The 22,263-nt window shown below is 41.6% G+C and overlaps 1 protein-coding gene across 2 annotated transcripts in view; it reads right to left on the bottom strand.

Annotated features, from left to right (window-relative positions):
* Window positions 1–22,263, bottom strand: part of LRFN5 (leucine rich repeat and fibronectin type III domain containing 5) — a 317,967-nt gene that overhangs the window by 11,341 nt on the left and 284,363 nt on the right. For both annotated transcript variants that reach the window (XM_077268849.1, XM_077268840.1), the window contains one exon: window positions 18,316–19,723. In XM_077268849.1, coding sequence (XP_077124964.1) covers window positions 18,316–19,703 — 1,388 coding nt within the window. In that variant the 5' untranslated portion in view covers window positions 19,704–19,723. The remainder of the gene's footprint in view (window positions 1–18,315; window positions 19,724–22,263) is intronic.

Raw genomic sequence — 22,263 nt, 5'->3', positions numbered from 1 at the left:
AGATTCAGGAGAATCAGCAGGGAGCAATGACCTTTGGATTTAGCTGTTATTAGATCATTAGAGACTTTAGTGAGGGCAGTTTCAGTGGAGTGTAAAGAGCGGAAACCAGATTGTAAGGGTTCAAGAAGAGAGTTATCCGAGAAATATCGGATTAGACGGGAGTGGACCAAGTGTTCCAGGAGTTTAGAGATGAAGGAAAGGTTAGACAGGTCTGTAGTTAGCAGTGCAGTTCTGGTCCACGGATGGCTTTTTAAGTAAAGGGGTTATGATGGCATGTTTAAATGAGGAGGGAAAGATACCTGAAGAAAGAGAGAGGTTAAATATTTTAGTCGGGTGAGTGGTGACCACTGGTGAGAGAGACTGCAGGAGATGTGAAGGAATGGGGTCACTGTTGCAGGCTGTAGGCCGAGCAAAAGCAAGGAGCTTGGAAACTTCTTCTTCTGAAACAGGCTCAAAGATGTCTAGTGAGCTTGAGGTGCGGCAGGTAAGGGGATCCAGGCACTGAGGAGATTGGGCTGAGATATCCTGATGATGTGGTTGATTTTTTCTAGGAAATAAATGGCCAGATCCTCACCGCTGAGGGTGGTGATGGGGGCCTGTACTTTAGGTTGCAGGAGGGAGTTTAAGGTTTCAAAAAGTCGTTTTGGGTTGTTAAATAGTGAGGTGATGAGGGTGGTGAAGTGGGATTGTTTGGCCAGATAAAGGGCAGAGTTATAGGTTTTGAGCATGAACATAGATAGATAGATAGATAGATAGATAGATAGATAGATAGATAGATAGATAGATAGATAGATGATAGATAGATAATGTGTTTGAGATAGAGAACAGAGATACATATACAGATATGACACAGATAACAGAGAGTCATACATAGATGGATAGTTAGATGGTATCTGTTTTGAACTGTGATTTCTGTTATGCTGTAATGTCTATTGTCTGTAGAAATCCCCTCTATAATTTGTAAAGCGCTGCAGAATATGTTGGCGCTATATAAATAAAATTATTTTTATTATTATAATAAGGTAGATACATAGTTGAATACTAGATAAATATAAGATAGAGAGATATATTAAGGTACATTTGATAGTCACAAGATAGATAAGATACAGTGTCTAGATAAAATATAAATATTGAATTAAAGGTAGATGTGAACTAGATGAATAGATACTTTGTTACATGTGGGATAGAACATTAGATAAAAGTATAAGATAGATATGACACAGATGATAGATGGATGAGGGAGCTCCAGCCTCTTATATAGTGCTATGGTAATACGCCAGGTAATAATATTTGGGGTCAGTATCAGCAGATGGAGCCGATAATAATTGTACATAGCCATTACCATAAAGTTGTGTTCTAATAAGAGAGTGACTATTACACGCAGTTCTGCTCCCAGGAGGGGCGATGGGGGAGGGTGGCATTTATTTTTCATGTAGTGTGTATAGCTAACTCTAACATAAATAAATCAGAATTTCATTTGTAGGGATATTACCATCCGGTGTGTACAGCTATAAACTTCAGACCTTGAAGCCATGGTTAATGCTGCGGTGTATGGACAATCTTCTATGAATGAGTAATGCGTATATTGCTCTACATACAGAGTGAGCACCTGGGAAATTTACGGTCAGTGAGTGCGTTAAGTGGTCTCTGGATTTTTATAAATAAATTTGCTGATGACCTATATCTAACGATTCTGCTCAACACTCGAGTTCCTGATGTAAGGAAAAAAAATACATCCCGGCAGCTGCAGGTAACACGCAGATGAAAACATGAGAACCTGCCACCAGCCGTTATTGTGGTAGACCACACATCGTGGCTCCATTTTTAACAAGTCTTCATGGATCAAATCTATGTAAAAAAGGTGAAAACTTTGAAAACTGTTTCTTGCTGTTTCTTCTGCAGTAACATCCATAATGACCATAATATACAAGGTCAGTAATAGCAAGGTCAGTTTTATTTTATATTTATAGAGCCCTGATTATCTAGAAAAGTATGGCTCTCTGGTGTATATGTCTGCTCCATACAAATAATACTTCCATACAGTGGCCACACAATAATACCGCTATACAATGCCTCAATATTAAATGCATTGTTAGTAAATTCAGCAAACTGTTCTTTCACTGGACAGTAAGGCCGGCGTCACACTCAGCGTATGTAAATACGGTCCGTTTTTTACGGCCGTAATACGCAGAAAAGTCCCCAAAATAGTGGTCCGTATGTCATCCGTAGGCAGGGTGTGTCAGCGTATTTTGCGCATGGCATCCTCCGTATGTAATCCGTATGGCATCCGTACTGCGATATTTTCTCGCAGGCTTGCAAAACCGACATCTAATGGATTTATGTGCTCAAATGTTCGTTAAAACATATATACAGTATGTATATATATATATATATATATATATATATATATATATATATATGTCATTGAGACACATATATATATATATTCTGTATTTATATTTAATTCAGCGCGATATATGTGAAAAGCCGGTAATTCAATGGCCGGCTTTTCATTTCTCCTTCACAAACCCGACAGGATATGAGACATGGTTTACATACAGTAAACCATCTCATATCCCCTTTTTTTTGCATATTCCACACTACTAATGTTAGTAGTGTGTATGTGCAAAATTTGGGCGCTGTAGCTGCTAAAATAAAGGGTTAAATGGTGGAAAAAATTGGCGTGGGCTCCCGCACAATTTTGTCCCCCAGAGTGGTAAAGCCAGTGACTGAGGGCAGATATTAATAGCCAGGAGAGGGTCCATGGTTATTGCCCCCCCCCCCCCCCCGGCTACAAACATCTGCCCCCAGCCACCCCAGAAAAGGCACATCTGGAAGATGCGCCTATTCTGGCACTTGGCCACTCTCTTCCCACTCCCGTGTAGCGGTGGGATATGGGGTAATGAAGGGTTAATGTCACCTTGCTATTGTAAGGTGACATTAAGCCAGATTAATAATGGAGAGGCGTCAATTATGTCACCTATCCATTATTAATCCAATTGTATGAAAGGGTTAAAAAACACACACACACATTATTAAAAAGTATTTTAATGAAATAAACACACAGGTTGTTTTAATATTTTATTGCTCTCACAATCCACCTGAAGACCCTCGCTCGGCAAAATAATAAACCAACAATATACATACCTTCTGATGAACTGTCACGTCCCACGAAGTAAATCCATCTGAAGGGGTTAAATCATTTTACAGGCAGGAGCTGTGCTAAAGCACTCACTCGTGCCTGTAAACCCCGGGTGCTGAAAGGAAAGCTGGGTGATCTGTACTTACATTGAGTCGCGGTGATGCGCCCTCTGCTGGATGAACTCATATGAACTCGAGCGTGGGAACTTTTCCAAGGCTCCAGTTCATGAGGACATCCAGCAGAGGGCGACTCAATGTAAGTACAGATCACTCTGCTTTCCTTTCAGCACCCGGGGTTTACAGGCACGAGCGAGTGCTTTAGCACAGCTCCTGCCTGTAAAATGATTTAACCCCTTCAGATGGATTTACTTCGTGGGACGTGACAGTTCATCAGAAGGTATGTATATTGTTGGTTTATTATTTTGCTGAGCGAGGGTCTTCAGGTGGATTGAGAGAGCAATAAAATATTAAAACAACCTGTGTGTTTATTTCATTAAAATACTTTTTAATAATGTGTGTGTGTGTTTTTTAACCCTTTCATACAATTGGATTAATAATGGATAGGTGACATAATTGACGCCTCTCCATTATTAATCTGGCTTAAAGTAACCTTACAATAGCAAGGTGACATTAACCCTTCATTACCCCATATCCCACCGCTACACGGGAGTGGGAAGAGAGTGGCCAAGTGCCAGAATAGGCGCATCTTCCAGATGTGCCTTTTCTGGGGTGGTTGGGGGCAGATGTTTGTAGCCGGGGGGGACCAATAACCATGGACCCTTTTCTGGCTATTAATATCTGCCCTCACTCACTGGCTTTACCACTCTGGCGGAGAAAATTGCGCGGGAGCCCACGCCAATTTTTTCCGCCATTTAACCCTTTATTTTAGCAGCTACCGCGCCCAAATTTTGCACATACACACTACTAACATTAATAGTGTGAAATATGCAAACAAAAAAGGGGATATGAGATGGTTTACTGTATGTAAACCATGTCTCATATCCTGTCGGGTTTGTGAAGGAGAAATGAAAAGCCGGCAATTGAAATACCGGCTTTTCACTAACACCGCTGTGTATTTCTCGCAAGTCACACTGCTGGTCCGTGTGGAATCCGTATTTTTCTCGCCCCATAGACTTTCATTGGCGATTTTTTTGCGCAATACAGTGACAAACGCAGCATGCTGCGATTTTCTACGGCCGTACAAGACCGTATATTACGGATGCGTAATATACGGCTGATATGAGCTGGGCCATAGAGATTCATTGGGCCGTGTGTAATGCGAATTTTACGGACGTAGTTTATGCGCTCATACGTCCGTAAAACCCGCCAGTGTGACGCCGGCCTTATGGTCTTTCTGGTCTATGTGTCCACTTTCATGCAAATAATACTTCTATACAAAGTCCATATAATAATACCGCTATACAATGATACAATAGTTAGCTCACAGTAAAATCTAGGGCAGTAAAAATATTATTTTCCTGGATAGTAAAGATCTCTCTGGTATATGTTTTCACTACCATACAAATAATACTTTCATACAGTGGCCACACAATAATGTCACTATACAATTTCTCAATAGTAAAGTCTAGGGCAGTAAAAATGTTCTTTCACTTGAAAGTGAAAGTCTTTCTGGTACGTTAACACTCCCATTCAAATAATACTTCTATACAAAGGCCATATAATAATACCGCAATAATGATAATAATGACGCAATAGTTGATAGTAAAGTCTAGGGTGGTATAAATGTCCTTAATTTTGTTATATGTTTATACTTCCAAGGAAATAATAATTGCATACGATGGACACACAGTAATGCTGCTATACAATGCCTCAATGGTAAATTTAATGGTAAGGTCTAGGGCAGTAAAAATGTTATCTCTCTGGATAGTGAAGGGCTCTCTGGTATATGACAACACATCTATACAATGGGCACACAATATTGCCACTATACAATGTCTCAATTGTTAGTTAATTGATAGTAAAGTCTAAGGCCGGGGTCACACTAGAGAGGAATACGGTCGAGGGAGAGGCGCAAAAACAACGTATTGCACTCGGACCAATGATTCTCTATGGAGCAGCTCCTATCTGCCGTATATTTCTCAGCTGTATTTTAAGGGATGAGAAAATCGTAGCATGCTACGTTTGTCAGCGTATTCCTCCAAAAATCCGCCAAAGAAAGTCTATGGGTATGTGTCCATGTTCAGGTTTGCTTCAGGCTTTGGTCAGGATTTTATGCAAGTAAAATCCTGACCAAAACTGCACCTGAGGTCACTGGCAGGTCACCTGCGGTGTGCCTGCGTGTTTTGCTCATAGTAGCAACATGCTGCGTTTTGAAAAAAACACCCCGCGCTTGCGTTTTCGTGGCAAAAACGCATGCGTTTTTTAACGCATAGTGGAGTCGGGATTTCATGAAATCCCCTCCACTATGCTGTAACATCTGGACGCTGCGTTTTTGACGCTGCGGAAAAACGCAGCGTCAAAAACGCAGCGTTTCCTGAACGTGGACACATACCCTAAGGGGGTGAGAAAAATACGGATTACACATGGACCACACATCTGCCTTGCGAGATATACGCACCGGTGTCCTATAGAAAAGCCGGTAATTCAGTGCGGTGTATAGTAAAATCACACTGTCAGGTTAGAATAGAATAGATAAAATAAATGTCTACACATAGAATAGGTATATATATATATATATATATATATATACAGTATGTCATTGACACACACACACATAGATATATACATATATATATATATATATATATATATATATATATATATATATATATATATATATATATATATATATATATATATATATACTGTATATATATATATAATACAGAGCTAGATAGCAGAAAAGCCGATAATTCAATTGCCGGCTTTTCATTTCTCCTTCCCAAACCCGACAGGATATGAGACCTGGTTTACATACAGTAAACCATTTCATATCCGTTATATTTTTACATATTCCTCACTAATAATGTTAGTAGTTTGTGTGTGCAAAATTTGGGAGATCTAAGTGTTAAAGTAAAGGGTTAAATCACAGAAAAAACTGGCGTGAGCTCCAGTGCAATTTTCTCGGCCAGAGTGGGAAAGCCAGTGACTGAGGGCAGATATTAATAGCCTAGAGAGGGATCATGGCTATTGGCCCCCCTGGCTAAAAAAATCTGCCCCCAGCCACCCCAGAAAAGGCACATCTGTAAGATGCGCCTATTCTGACACTTGGCCACTCTCTTCCCACTCCCGAGTAGTGGTGGGATATGGGGTAATAAGGAGTTAATGTCACCTTGCTATGTAAGGTGACATTAAGCCGAGTTAATAATGGAGAGATGTCAATAAGACATTATTAATCCAATAGTAATAAAGGGTTAAAAATACACACACATTATGAATAAAGTATTTCAATGAAATATATAAACACATGGGGTTTTAATATCTTTATTGTACGCTCAATCCAACTGACGACCCTTGTCTTCTGAAGAAAAAGGAAAATAAAAAAGCAACAATATCCCATACATGTCCGCCGTACAGTCATGTCCCACGATGTAAATCCATCTGAAGGGGTTAAATACATTTACAACCAGGAGCCTGCTAATGCAGCCACCCCTGGCTGTAAAAACTGGGGAATGAATGGAATGCAGCTTCGCAGACTTGCGGTGCTGCGCCCCCTGGTGGCATAAACTCATATGAACTCTAGCGTGGGAATTTTTCTGAATATTTTCTACATAAAAATAACACTTCCATACTACAGCCACACAATAATACCGCTATGCAGTGCCGCAATAGATAGTTGGTAATAAAGTTTAGGGCAGACAACGTTCTCCTTAGAGCATGTTTATACTCCCATACAAATAATACTTCCATATAGTGGCCACACAATAATACCGCTATACAGTGTCTCAATAGTAAATTCACTGTTACTAAAGTTTAGGGCATTTTTTTCCCCTGGAATAGTGTAGGTTTACATTTTATAGTCTCCAGATTTTGTCATTAGAGCAGGGGAAGTTCTCAATGGCCTCTTAGAAAACACGTGGACACTGGTGAATGTTCTAAGTTGCCAAACCGTAATACTGGCCCCAGTTGTGATTACAGTTTATCGCCTCTCTGATTTTGTTATTCTGCGATGTGCTACACAATTTAGCAGGGTTAGTATGTCTTAGGCTGCCGTCACACTAGCAGTATTTGGTCAGTATTTTACATCAGTATGTGTAAGCCAAAACCAGGAGTGGAACAATCAGGGGAAAAGTATAATAGAAACATATGCACCACTTCTGCATTTATCACCCACTCCTGGTTTTGGCTACAAATACTGATGTAAAATACTGACCAAATACTGCTAGTGTGACGGCAGCCTAAGCCGGACGATACATGGCTGACATGACTTTCTCCCCCTCTGCTGTCGTCAATTTTAATTCTTAGCGCTATCATTTATCCCTCCCTTTTTTCAAGAGCCATAACTTTTTATTTTTCCCCCACATCGCCATATGTGGGCTTCTTTTTCCAGGACAAGTTTCAGTTTTCAATAATACTATTAGTTTTAAAATGTAATGTATGCAAAAAGGGGGAAAGTAATGCCGCCATTGTTTTTGACAATGACTTTGGCGACGGTCAGTGCACATTACAAATGACCTGGCAAGGTGATTCTTCAGGTCCGTGCGGTTACAGTGGTACCTCGCTTATATGACTTTTATTATTTCAGAGCCATTTAATAAAAAACATTCATTTTTCTAGTTTTCTGAGAACGAAGCTGTGTAAAGTTTGTTTTTTCCTGTGCACGCAGCTGTTGGTTTTATTGGTACTATTTGGCGTGGGTATCACATTTATATTTTCTCTCCAAACTTTTCTTTATGGGTTAGTTAGTTTTACTTTTTTTTAGACATTGGGCTTTTGCGGACACGGTGATACCAAATATTCTCATGGTTTTTATCTTTTAGTCTCTTTACTTTTGGATGGAGGAAAAATGGGTGATAAAAAAAGTCATACATTTTTTTATATCGTTTGCCTTCTACTGCCTCTGTGATGCATTGTCCATTGAATGAGTTAACTGAGAATCCTTCAGTGATTTTGATCTAAAGGGAGCCTTTGTAACTCCTTTTATCTGTCTCTTTGTAGCTCCTCATCTGATTTATGCCCACAGACCAGTAGAAAGTGCAGATAATCAAAAAGCCTGAAGGGTGCAATATTTTTAATAAAGACAAAAAAGAAGCAGAAAAAATTCCTCAAAGGTCAACCTCTATAACCCTTTAAAGGAGATTTCTCTTAAAATAGGTTTGTGTTACATATCCCTTATTTTATTAGAATTAAAAAAAATACATAAAATTATTTTTGAATTGGGAGATAACCAAGGGCAAAAGCAGTCCCATTCCATATGTAATAATTAGTAATGAGCGAATGTGCTCGGAGAAGGTGTTATCTGAGCATGCTCGGGTGCTAACCGTGGGGCTTCAGTGTGCTCTAATGTTTGAGTCCCTGCAGCTGCCCAACACATGCAGGGATTTCCTGTTTGGTAGGCACTCCCGGATGTAGAATAGCCACAAGACATGCAGCCGCGGGGACTAGAATGAATTATCCGAGCACGCTGAAGACACTCGGAAAACACCTTATCCGAGCATGTTCGCTCATCAGTAGTAATAATCCATCCCATCAATGATAACCATCAGCCGTCTCGGAGACAGATCAGTTTGCTCTTCTGCAGAAATGACAAATTACAAGGAGCTCAGCGCAGCTGGCGACTATTTGGCGACTGACACATGATGTAGCAGGAGAGAAGAGAATGCAATGTTCTTAAAAACAAAATTCCTGAGTCCCAGATCACATTCTCTGTGGAGATGAGCAGAAATTCTTAGTCACCGGATTCACATTCCAGCACAAGGTTCTGGAAATAATCAGGTTACAAAATAGTTTGTAATGTGACAGACAATGTGTAGCAAACATTATACCAGGATGGGGGACATTATTACTGGAAGGGGCCCAGGATGGGGACTTATTACTGGAAGGAGCCCAGGATGGGGGACATTATTACTGTAAGGGACCTAGGATGGGGTACATTATTACTGAAAGGGGCCCAGGAAGGGGAACATTATTACTGGAAGGAGCCCAGGAAGTGGAACATTATTACTCGAAGGAGCCCAGGATGGGGGACATTATTACTGGAAGGGACCTAGCACGGGGTACATTATTACTCGAAGGGGCCTAGGAAGGGGAACATTATTACTGGAAGGAGCCCAGGACGGGGGACATTATTACTGGAAGGGGCCCAGGAAGAAGAACATTATTACTGGAAGGAGCCCAGGATGGGGGACATTATTACTGGAAGGGACCCGGGATGGGGGACATTATTACTGGAAGAGGCCCAGAATGGGGGACATTATTACTGGAAGGGGCCCAGGATGGGGGACAATATTACTGGAAGGAGCCCAGGATGGGGGACATTATTACTGGAAGGGACCTAGGACGCGGGACATTATTACTGGAAGGGGCCCAGGAAGGGGAACATTATTACTGGAAGGAGCCCAGGAAGTGGAACATTATTACTCGAAGGAGCCCAGGATGGGGGACATTATTACTGGAAGGGACCTAGCACGGGGTACATTATTACTCGAAGGGGCCTAGGAAGGGGAACATTATTACTGGAAGGAGCCCAGGACGGGGGACATTATTACTGGAAGGGGCCCAGGAAGAAGAACTTTATTACTGGAAGGAGCCCAGGATGGGGGACATTATTACTGGAAGAGGCCCAGAATGGGGGACATTATTACTGGAAGGGGCCCAGGATGGGGGACATTATTACTGGAAGAGGCCCAGAACAGGGGACATTATTACTGGAAGGGGCCCAGGATGGGAGACATTATTACTGGAAGGAGCCCAGGATGGGGGACATTATTATTGGAAGGGGCCCAGAATGGGGGACATTATTACTGGAAGGAGCCCAGGATGGGGGACATTATTACTGGAAGGAGCCCAGGATGGGGGACATTATTATTGGAAGGGTCCCGGGATGGGGGGACATTATTACTGGAAGGGGCCCGGAATGGGGGACATTATTACTGGAAGGGGCCCAGGATGGGGGACATTATTACTGGAAGGGGCCCAGTACAGGGGACATTATTACTGGAAGGGGCCCAGGATGGGGGACATTATTACTGGAAGGAGCCCAGGATGGGGGACATTATTATTGGAAGGGGCCCGGGATGGGGGACATTATTACTGGAAGAGGCCCAGGATGGGGGACATTATTACTGGAAGGGGCCCAGGATGGGGGATATTATTACTGGAAGGGGCCCATAATGAACATTAATACAGGATGGCACCCTCCTTAACCGCAGGAGGTATTTTCATTTTTGCATTTTCATTTTTTGCTACCCTTCTTCCCAGAGCCATAACTTTTTTATTCTTCTGTCAATATGGCCATATGAGGGCTTCTTTTTTGCAGGACAAGTTGCACTTTTGAACTGCACCATTGGTTTTATCATGTCTTGTACTAGAAAACGGGAAAAAAAATAAATTCCAAGTGCGGTGAAATCACACACTTGTTGTTTTTTGTTTGGCTTTTTTACTTGTTTCACTAAATGCTAAAACTGACCTACCATTATGATTATCCAGGTCTTTACGAGTTCTTAGACTGTTAAAAAAAAATTTGAGCCACTTTCTGAAACCCGTAGCGTCTCAACTTTTTGTGATCTGGGGTTGTGTGAGAGCTTATTTTTTGCGTGCTGGGCTGACGTTTTTATTGATACCATTTTGGTGTAGATACGTTCTTTTGATCGCCCGTTATTGCATTTTAATGCAATGTCGTGGTGACCAAAAAAACGTAATTATGGCGTATTGACTTTTTTCCTCGCAACACTTTTAAGCGATCGGTTAATCCTTTTTATATTGATAGACAGGGCGATTTGGAACACAGCAATACCAAATATGTGTATGTTTGATTTTTTTTAGGCTGGCGTCACACTCAGCGTATGGAAATACGGTCCGTTTTTTTACGGCCATAATACGCAGTAATTGTCCCAAAACACTGTTCCGTATTCAATGCGAGGATGCGATTTTTACGCTTTACGATTTGTACGGCGTTTTTTTCACGCAGGCTTGCAAAATGGACATATCATGGATCCATCGGCTCAAATATGCTTAAAAACACCTGGTCGGTGCGAAACGGCCGTCGTTCGGCTCTCACAAACCTTGTTATACACACCCCCGTGCCGTGAAGATGGATGTTGAATAAAGTCACCTGCAAAGAGATCGGTGAGTGCGGCCTTTATTTCTACTGTTGAATCGTTGTGAAAGCATCTTTCTGGCCACGGCACCTAAGATCCAAGGCTGATAAAGCAGCAGTCAGCAAGAGTTTGTTAATTCGGAGTTCACATCTCAGTGTTCGGCTCGAGCGAGCAGGCAGTGCGGGTTGCTGTTATCTGCACGTATGCTAATTCTTAAAAACATATATACAGTCTATAAATATATATATATCAGTGAGACACATACATACATGAAAATATTCAGAAAAGTTCCCAGGCTCGAGTTCATATAAGTTCATCCAGCAGGGGGTGTATCACCGCGACTCGAGGTAACTACAGTACATTCCCCTGCATTCCATTCATTCACCAAGTTTTACAGTCAGGAGCACAGCTGCATTAGCAGAGCTCCTGGGTGTAAAATGATTTAACCCCTTCAGATGGATTTACAGCGTGGGACAAGACTGAACGACGGAAGGTATGGAATATTGTTGTTTGTTTTTTTTTTCACTTTATTTCAGGTGATCAGGTGACAAGGGTCTTCAGGTGGATTAAGAGTAGAATAAAATATTACAACACCATGTGTCTTTATTTCATTAAAATACTTTTTAATAATGTGTGTGTGTTTTATTAACCATTTCGTACTATTGGATTAATAATGGATAGGTGTCATAATTGATACACGGGAGTGGGAAGAGAGAGGCTAAGTGCCAGAATAGGCGCATCTTCCAGATGTGCCTTTTCTGGGGTGGCTGGGGGCAGATGTTTTTAGCCAGGGGGGGTCCTGTAACCATGGTCCCTCTCTAGGCTATTAATATCTGCCCTCAGTCACTGGCTTTCTGACTCTGGCGGAAAAAATTGCGTGGGAGCCCACGCCAATTTTTTCCGGGATTTAACCCTTTAATTTAATAGCTAGAGACCCCAAATTCTACACAGAGACACTTGTTACATTAATAAAGAGGAATATGTAATAAAAGAAGGGATATGAGATGGTTTACTGTGTGTAAACCATGTCTCACATCCTGTCGGGTTTGTGAAGGAGAGAGCAAAAGCTGGCAATTGAATTACCGGCTTTTCTGCTATCTAGCGCTATATGAAATATAAATATATATATGTTTCTCACTGACATATATATATATTTATATATATATGTATACCTATTCTATGTGTACACATTTATTCTACCTATTCTATTCTATTCTGTCAGTGTGTTTTTACTGTACACCGCATTGAATTGCCGGCTTTTCTAGAGAACACCGCTGCGTATTTCTCGCAAGTCACACGCATGGTCCGTATGTAATCCGTAAATTTTCTCGCCCCCATAGACTTTCATTGGCAGATTTTTTGCGCAATACGCTGACAAACGCAGCATGCTGCGATTTTCTATGGCCGTACAAGACCGTATAATAGGGATCCATAATATACGGCAGATAGGAGCTGGGCCATAGAGAATCATTGTACCGTATGCAATCCGTATTTTCTGCGCCTCTCATACGTCCGTAAAACTCGCTAGTGTGACGCCGGCCGCACTGTTTTATTTTAATTGGGCTCACCGCCAGAGCCCACATCAAAGGGAGGGAGTCCAACATTGGCGTACTATTAAGCCCAATGTCGGAAAGGGGTTAATACAAGATGGTGCCCAGGATCGAGGATATTAATATTGGAAAGGTCCCACCCAGGATTAGAAATAACAAAAGACTGACTGCCACTTCCAAACAGAAAAACTGGTGTGAACAGGTGCAAACTAAGAGTAGTAATCTCTATACGTAAGAAATAAAGTTGCAATCTGTAGTGCTATAGAAGGAAAACATGAAATATATGGGCTTATGTGCTAAGTATCTCTATTTTTTCTTATGATCTAGAGCAGTAATGCTATTCCAATTTCATACATTTCATGTTTTCCTGCAATAGAGGTACAGGGTGCAACTTTACTAGTTTATTATAGACAATGTGTCACAGGCAGCCATTCTGGAGTGACAGTACACCACGGTGGCTCAGTGTTTAAGCACTGTAACGCTTGGGTCCTGGTTTCAAATCCCACCTCGGAAAATTCCTAAATTAATTTGGTATTTTTCTCCCTGTGTTTGCATTGGTTTACTTCTTCTAGTAGATAGTATCGGACTGGCCCACAGGGAAACCGGTGAATCCCCGGGTAGGCCGCTATGCAGGCGTAAACCACTTACCAGACATGACCAGTAATTGGAACAATACATTTGATCCACCTTGTACAGAGAAAAGCAGCATCTAATCATTTATCCAGGAAGCTATATAGTTTATTTATAGAAGCAGAGCGAAATTGGTGAATGATGGTAAGAGTCAATGTTACTGGTGGGCCGCTAGCACGTCAGTTCAAGACTGCCAATGCCCCAATGGGGATGGTGGTGACAGTATACATTGGCAAGCATAATACATTTTTACAGATGGATAACTACATATATATAAAAGGAACTCTATCTCTCCATACATTGAGCCTTTTGAAAATTAGAATTAGCCAGGGGATTTTCCCAGGAAATTCAATTTGCAGAGAAGTTATTCTCTGAGAATTTATCATGGCTTACTGTGAAATGGATTTCATTGCTAACAGCGGGGATCAGGAGATGGAATGAGGACCGTTCAGGTGCTGATGACTAGCAGAGAAGCTGGACAAGATAGTGCATGCACAGAAACCGCCTGAACCTCATCAGAACCTTAAGTCCTGGCCTAGTGTATAGAAGGCCTGGAAGTTTGCATGCCTGTGTGTAGAATGCCAAAAAGGCAAACCTTCCTTGCCTCATTAGAGCTATAAATCCTGGCCTAGTGAGAAGAACAGATTCAGATCTTCCACTGATGAGAGGCAGACACCCTGAAACATGTGTCTGCAAATGAAGTACCTGGTTTGGCTTTTATCCTAAGTAATGTGATAACGCTCGTTAAAGGTTCGAAATTGACTTTTAGGATTGCTACATCCAATAGGTGAAGAGAATATTTTCATATTGTACTCACCGTTCCTAAATCTAATCAAGAATCTGATTGACATTTGACAATCACTTTGCTCAATACCTCAAATTTGAAGGCTGTGTTCACACATTCCAGCTACGATGCGCTGTGTTTTTTGCCATAGTCGTGGTAAAACTGCAACATATTTTGTGCAATTTTTGAAACTTGCCACAAACAAAATCTGCACTAGGACCACAATAACACCCCAACTACATGTAGCCTTTAGATGGGTGTTCGATGTGCCACACCATGTACTCTGCTGTCTCCTCATCTTTGTATGTGAGGGTTAACCCTTACTCCCCCTTTACACCCAGCTTATGCGGTTGTATGTCCCGTGCATGAGAGGTAAGGGTTAAGCCCCTCACAGTGCTCCCCCTGTGATCTGTGGCTTATTACATCCTCTCCATAGACTGCAATAAAGACCCCCACCGCCCCACTCCGCCTGTTACCTACTGCCCCATATCTGATGTGGTTCTATGCATGTGGAACAGAGGTGGGCGAAAAACTTTTTTTCCAAAGTATTTATTGCTTGATCAACTGCTGTGCTGATACAAATTACGATATACGTTATTGCAACAAGTATTGTCAGGCCAAGTGCTGTCCTTGAAAAAAAATAAATCTGACCTGACACAGAGCACTAGGAGCAATCTTATGGAATTGAGTTACTTAGATTAGAGCTTGAAAATGTCTGTGTGAGAAATATCACCGCCCGCACCGGTCTCTTCTGTATGTCGGAGGAGACTCGCCTGTTGAAGTCTAAAGGTGTGCAAAAAGAAATTGGATCCCATACGAATCATCCGCACAGCATCCGATTTTTATGAAAACATTTCCATTACTAAATAGGACACTGTATTTGTTCTTGTAAATTTTATTCACTTCTGATGTATACAAATGGATGACATACGGATGACAAGACCAATGGAAAGTCGTCTGTTTTTTTGGATGAAAATCATATGATTTTGTTTTAAAAGCTCATGTAACCTTAACCTGATAATCAACTGCTTTTTATACAGTGATAACATTAATATTATGCAGAATTAAAGGTGTGGTCTATTTAACTCCTTAACTACCAGAGGCATTTTTGTTTTTGCATTTTCATTTTTCGCTCCCCTTCCACCCAGAGCCATAACTTTTTAATTTTTTCATCAAAAAGTCCATTTGAGGACTTTTTTTTGCGGAACAAGTTGAACTTTTGAAAGACACTGTTGGTTTTAACATATCGTGTACTGGAAAACGGGGAAAAAAAATCCAAATTGCAAAAAAAAAAGTACAGTCCCACAGTTTTTTTTAACCATATTCACTAAATGCTAAAACTGACCTGCCATTTTGATTCTAAAGGCAATTACGAGTTCATAGACAGCAAACATGTCTAGGTTCTTTTTTATTTAAGTGGTGAAAAAAAAATTCCAAAGTTTGTTAAAAAAAATTGCGCCATTTTCCGTTACCTGTAGCGTCTCCATTTTTTGTGATCTTGGCTTGGTGAGGGCTTATATTTTGCTCGCTGAGCTGATGTTTTTAATGATACAGACACAATCTTTTGATCGCCCATTATTGCATTTTAATGCAATGTTGCGGTTAACAAAAAACGTAATTCTGGTGTTTTGACTTTTTTCTCGTTACGTCGTTTAATGTTCAGGTTAAGGCAGTGTGCACACATTCAGGATTTTTCGCGTTTTTTCGCTATAAAAACACGTTAAAACCGCGAAAAAACTCATACATTAAGCATCCTATTATTAGAATGCAATCCGCAATTTTTGTGCACATGTTGCGTTTTTTTCCGTGGCGGAATTGCGTTTTGGAAAAAAAGAAACATGTTCATTCTTTGTGCGGAATCGCGGGGATTCCGCACACATAGGAGTGCATTGATCCGCTTACTTTCTGCATGTGGCTAGGTCCACCATGCGGGAAGTAAGCGGATCATGTGTGGTTGGTACCCAGGGTGGAGGAGAGGAGATTCTCCTCTAGGCCCTGGGAACCATATACCTGTAAAAAAATAAATAAATAAATAAAAAATCGTGATATTCTCACCTTCTGACGGCCCTCGCAGCCTTCCCGCTCATCACGATGCTCCCATTCCCAGGGATGCTTTGCGGCAATGACCTGCGATGATGTAGCGGTCTTGCGAGACTGCTACGTCATCTGGGGTCATTGCTGGGAGGCATTACTGGGAACGGAAGCTGCCGGGAGCATCGCGAGAAGCGGGAAGGCTGCAGGGGACGCCGGAAGGTGAGAATATCACGATTTTTTTATATTATTTATTACTTTTAACATTATATCTTTTTACTATTGATGCTGCATAGGCAGCATCAATAGTAAAAAGAACACTATATTTGACAAGTGTGACCAACCTGTCAATCAGTTTTCCAAGCTATGCTACAGATCGCTTGGAAAACACTAGCATTCTGCAAGCTAATTACGCTTGTAAAATGCTAGTGTTTAGCAGGAAACGCATGCATTTTACCCAAGGCACAGTTGTGGAATTGCCGCGGCAATTCCAGACATGTGCACATAGCCTAATTCTTTTTTTATATTGATTGAACGAGCGATTCTGAATGTGGCGACACCAAGTATGTGTATATTTGATTTTTTTATTGTTTCATTTTGAATGGGGCGAAAGGGGGGTGTTTTGAACTTTTATTTTGTTTAATTTTTTTTTTACCTTTTTTGTGTTTCAATATTCTCCATGGGACACTAGAAGCTGCAGTTGTCTGATCGGCTCTTCTACATACAGGCGATGATCAGATCACCTGTATGTAGCAAAAAAGCTCACTTGCAATGAGCACAATCTAGCTATGACAACCATAGAGGTCTGCTGGAGACCTCTAGTTGTCATGCCAACCCATCAGTGATCCACGATCACATGACGGAGTCACCATTGGGCGGGTTTAGTGATGCACTTCTGGTTAATGTGAGTTAAATGCCGCTTGCAGAGATGGACAGCAGCATTTAACTAGTTACCAGCCGCGGGTGGATCGCAATTCCACCTGCTGCAGTTGCGGGCACATGTCATCTGTATATATCAGCTGTCATGTGCCCGGAAAGGTGTGAGCTCAACACCAGAGCTCGCAATAAACAGAGGCAGTCCGACATTGTATTATTACGCTCGATGTCGGAAACGGGGTTAATGTAATAATGCAATCACTTTTCCAATATACTTCAATTAAAAATGTTCTACCTTTCCATCTCTACTCTAACTTCCTGTCTGTTTGTTTGTTTTTTTTCTTACTTACAATGATGTTTCAGTTGTGAATCTCCGTTTATTTTGGGACACTCACACAGGACATCATCAGGGAGCAGAGGCTGTGGTTACTGCCACAGCTTCTTTCCCCATCTTGAAATGAAGCATCATCAGTGACATCTGTTTCAGAGACTGGACTATTCCCTGCTCGCTGTGTTGCCTCCTTAAAATTTGCACTGACAGTGTGCTCTCTTGCCAGCTCATCACTTCTGTTTAGAACCAGCAAAGGAGTGCACTGTCACTGTGAATTCAAAGGAATATAGCACAGGGAGCTCATTCTGAGTATGCGTCGGAAATTACAACCTACATATTATCAGGTAAGCAGGACTAGTCCAGCTCCTGAAACAGACATCACTGATGACATCTCATCTCAGAGGGCTCAGTGGCTGCGACAGTGACTGCTTTGGGTATCCCAGTATGAATTGGTGAATCTCAAACAAAATGTCATTGGAAGTAAAAAAACTAAAACAAAGAAAGGAAGTCAGAATTTAGAGGATATGTTAGGACATTTTTCATTGAATGTTATTAGAAAAGGAGATTCGATTACACTAAATAGATGCACATTTAGTATGAAATTCACATTTAGTTTCAGACCGCCCCTTTAAGTTCAGCTGATGGGTTCGGCCCTCCATAGCAGTGCCAGTTTCTCATTTGGCCCCTTGGGAAAATTAATTGCCCGCCACTGCCATAGAACATTCTTAAACTTATCAAATACATGTACCATACCTGTAGACAAGGGAATCATCGTATGTGCCATTATACTGTATCTGGAACATTCTTATTCCAGGGATATTTCTTTGAAAATTGAATTTAATAAGTACAGTGGATGATGTTGCTTCCGCCACCACCACCTTCTTATCTTGGCTCAGTTTTGTATCTCCGTTGCTGCTACTTGCATTAGAACCAGACTTGGTGGATGTCAATATGTCTGATGACCCAGGATCCGGCTCTTGAATGTGATTAGTACTATTCACTAAGTGTGGGAGCTTGATTATGTGAAGATTGATTGTTTTTGTCGTCTCTCCAGCAGGATTTGAAGCAATACATGCGAAAGGACCTCCATCTTTGACTGTGGTTATAAGAATGTCTAGCGTTCCATTGTCATAAACCAAAATCCTTGTTCCGTTGGATATTAACTTTCCTTCCGGGGATATCCAGTGAACTGCAGGTTCGGGATCTCCAAGGGCTTTGCATTTTAACACCGCTCTTTGACCTTCCAGGACTTCTACGTCCGGTGTGTACCTTGTGATAAGTGGTGGCTCACATAAGAAGTCTTCTTCTGTGATGGACCAGAAATAACGTCCTGAAAGAAGAGGTGGTGAAGCACATGTTTCCAAATCGTCTTCTCTCAGAAGGCGCCTCAGCCATAGTAATTCACAATTGCAATGTAAGGGGTTTCCACCAAAACTTAATGCAAATGTTGAGGGGCTTATCATCCCTGAGGTTGCTAGCACCTGGGCTCTCTGAAACAGAGGGTCTGGGGGTAATTTTTGCAGTTTGTTGGATGTTACATCTAGTCTATTTAGCTTGTGCAGATGGGAAAAAGTTCCCTTTGGGATGTGCTCGATCATGTTGTGATCTAGACTAAGAGTGTGCAAGCTGACCATTTTTTCCACCGCTTCCCAAGGAATGGTCTCTAAGTTATTGTAGGATAGGTCAAGTTCCTCCAGGGCTAAAACATCATCAAAGGCGGTGAGTGAAATTAATGTCAACTGGTTGTTATTAAGTATCAAATGGTGGAGATTGGACAGACCAGTAAAGATGTCATTGGTGACTTTAGTCAATCGATTGCTGTTTAAATGCAATGCTCTTAAATTGCGAAGGTCAGCAAATGATTGAGGTGTGATGTAACTTATTGTATTCCTGGACAGAGTTAGTTCCACCAAGCTTGTCATATTTGCAAAATCTTTCCGTTTTATACTGGTGACAAAGTTATCCGCTAGCCGCAATTCTACAGTCTTTCGGTTGATGTTTGGTGGGATGAAGAGCAACCCTTTCTTGTCGCACAGGGTTGCGAGATTTGGAGATAGATTTTGACAGGCACAGCGCTTAGGACAGATCTCAGCTCTCACCGCCATGCCAATGAACAACAGATAGCCAAACAGTTTTTCCATTGTAGATCAGGTTAAAAAGCCTGTAAAAAAGCAGAGATATCTGCCATTAGTGTCATGAACATTATAGTTTTTTTTTTCCATTTTAAATTGTAAAAATGTAAAAGACTTTTTGATTAGCCAAAAAGCAGTAGCCAATTTTATTTAATTAATCATATGTCCCTGTTAATTAAACAGTCATCCTTACAAAAGCCACATCAACCCCCAAATCTTTTGCCTATTCTTTTTCCCCAATTTTTGATCAGATTTCAAGAATTAAATAAAAATGAAAACAATTCTACTCACATTTAATATGTACTTGTTGAAGATCACGCTTTGCTAGTGAAACAATTATATCCTTACTTAATCTACGTAAATCCCTGAATCTTTTTCTTATGCATTTTCCTAAAATTTTTCAGTGAAAACAATTCTAATGAAATATAATAAATAAAACTTGTTCAAATTGTGCATGTGCATGCACAGTGACCCTGCCGAGATCTGCCGGACTGTACCCTACAAGAATAGGACATTTTTCCTATTGATCCATTTGCTCACTGTGCTAGACCCTATCACAGTGATCAACATAAAAAAATAATAAATCAAACAACCCTTTATCACCCCCTTAGATAAAAATGATAAAACATATATTTTTTTCCATTTTTTGCAGTAGGGGTTGGGATTGGGGTTAGGGCTATGTTAGGGATGTGTTAGGGTTAGTGGTGGGTTAGGATTGGGATTAGGGATGGGATTTTTTCAAAAGTAAAAAAAATGACAAAATGAAGACTAGTGCAAGTGCTCGCTACTGAAGTTTGCATCGGGTGCTTAGGTATGCATGGTGTATTGCGGATCCCTGCATTCTTTTTGGGTGTCTAACAGCCGTGAAACATGCGGGGTAGAAACCTGCGATATTCGGTGCGTATCCGAGCACACAATGCAAACTGAAGTAGAGGGGCTAGAGATGGATGGACACCTAGATGTTCGAGTCCGGTGGGTTTGGCCGAACAGTTACAAAAAGTTTGGGTTCGGGTACCAGAACAGTACCCAGACCCCATTAACTTTAAAGGGGGGCCCGAACATCCAATGTTTGCTGCACTGTCATGTTCAATACAGCGAGGCAAAAACTGCCTCTGATCACCGGTGAAATCATCCCTGCCGGTCAGAGAGCTGCGGTTCCTACGCTGTCAAAAGACAGCGGGAGCACTCAGCTGTAATATGAGGTATAAAGTTTACCTCCGGTAACTGGTGTCAGCTGATGGGACTACAGCTATCCAGCCAGACAAAACTCAAAGCTGAGGGCTGCAACCCTCAGCTATCAGCTTCAGCAAGGCTAGTTATCAAGAATAGAGGGGTCCCTACACTGTTTTTTTAATTATTTAACTAAATACTTTATAAAAACGGAGTGGGGTCCCCCCATTTTTGACAACCAGCCTTGGTAAAGCTGACATCTGAGGGCTGGTATTCTGAGGCTGGTAAGGAGCCATGGATATTGGCCTCCCCAGCCTAAAACTAGCAGCACGCAACTGCCCAGAAAAGGCACATCTATTAGAGTTTTTCTCACGGTGCTAGCGGGGATTTCACCGAGGTCACCGCAGTTCAGCCCGGCTGGGAGTGGAGCCTCAGTGATCGGACGTAAACTCAATGATGTCACCTCCAGTCACTGAGGCTGCGCTGGCAGAAGTTCAGTCCCCAGTGGTTTTCAGCCTGGACAGTCGCATCTTGGCACCGTCCAAGTTGAAAACTGTTTATCCCCAGACATGGATTACGGCATGGGACAGAACGATGGACAGGTATGGTATATTGTTGTTTTTTTATTACAGGAGATCGAGGGCTTTGCTGGAATTAGGCATTTAATTATTAGCCAGTTTATTCTGGCTGTGTCTTTATTTACCATACAACTGTAGGATTAGTAATGGATAGGTGTCTTATAGAGGCCTCTCCATTACTAAGCCGTAGGCTTGATGTCACCCGACAATACAAAGGTGACATCAACCCCACATGTATGAACCCCACTTGCCACCGCTATAGGGCAAGTGGGTAGAGCTGAGCCAAGCGCCAGAATTGGCGCATCTAATAGATGTGCCTTTTCTGGGCAGCTGTGGGCTACTATTTTTAGGCTGGGAGGAGGGCCAATACCCATTGCCCCCTACCAGCCTGAGATTACCAGCCCCCAGCTGTCAGCTTTAGCAAGGATGGTTGTCAAAAATGGGGGGGAACCCCACACCTTTTTTAAAATTATTTATTTAAATATTTAAAAAAAAAACAGCATGGGTGCCCCTCTATTCTTGATAACTAGCCTTGCTGAAGCTGACAGCTGAGGGTTGCAGCCCCCAGCTGTGAGTTTTGTCTGGTTGGTTAACAAAAATACAGTGGAACCCATGCTGGTTTTTTTAAGTTATTTATTTCTGGCTAATAAACTCCACTGCTCCTGCACTTGCTGTTATTAGCGGCAGCAAGTGTCAGCTGATGGGAGCTGTAGACCCATCAGCTGACACCAGTGACCGGAGGTAAAGTTTATACCTCCAATCACAGCTGAGCGCTCCCGCTTTCATTTGACAGTGTGGGAACCGTGGCTCGCTGACCGGTG

Source organism: Ranitomeya variabilis, chromosome 1, assembly GCF_051348905.1.
Source record: "Ranitomeya variabilis isolate aRanVar5 chromosome 1, aRanVar5.hap1, whole genome shotgun sequence".
In the NCBI taxonomy this organism is placed as follows: domain Eukaryota; kingdom Metazoa; phylum Chordata; class Amphibia; order Anura; family Dendrobatidae; genus Ranitomeya; species Ranitomeya variabilis.
This window is presented reverse-complemented; position numbering and strand designations above follow the sequence as displayed.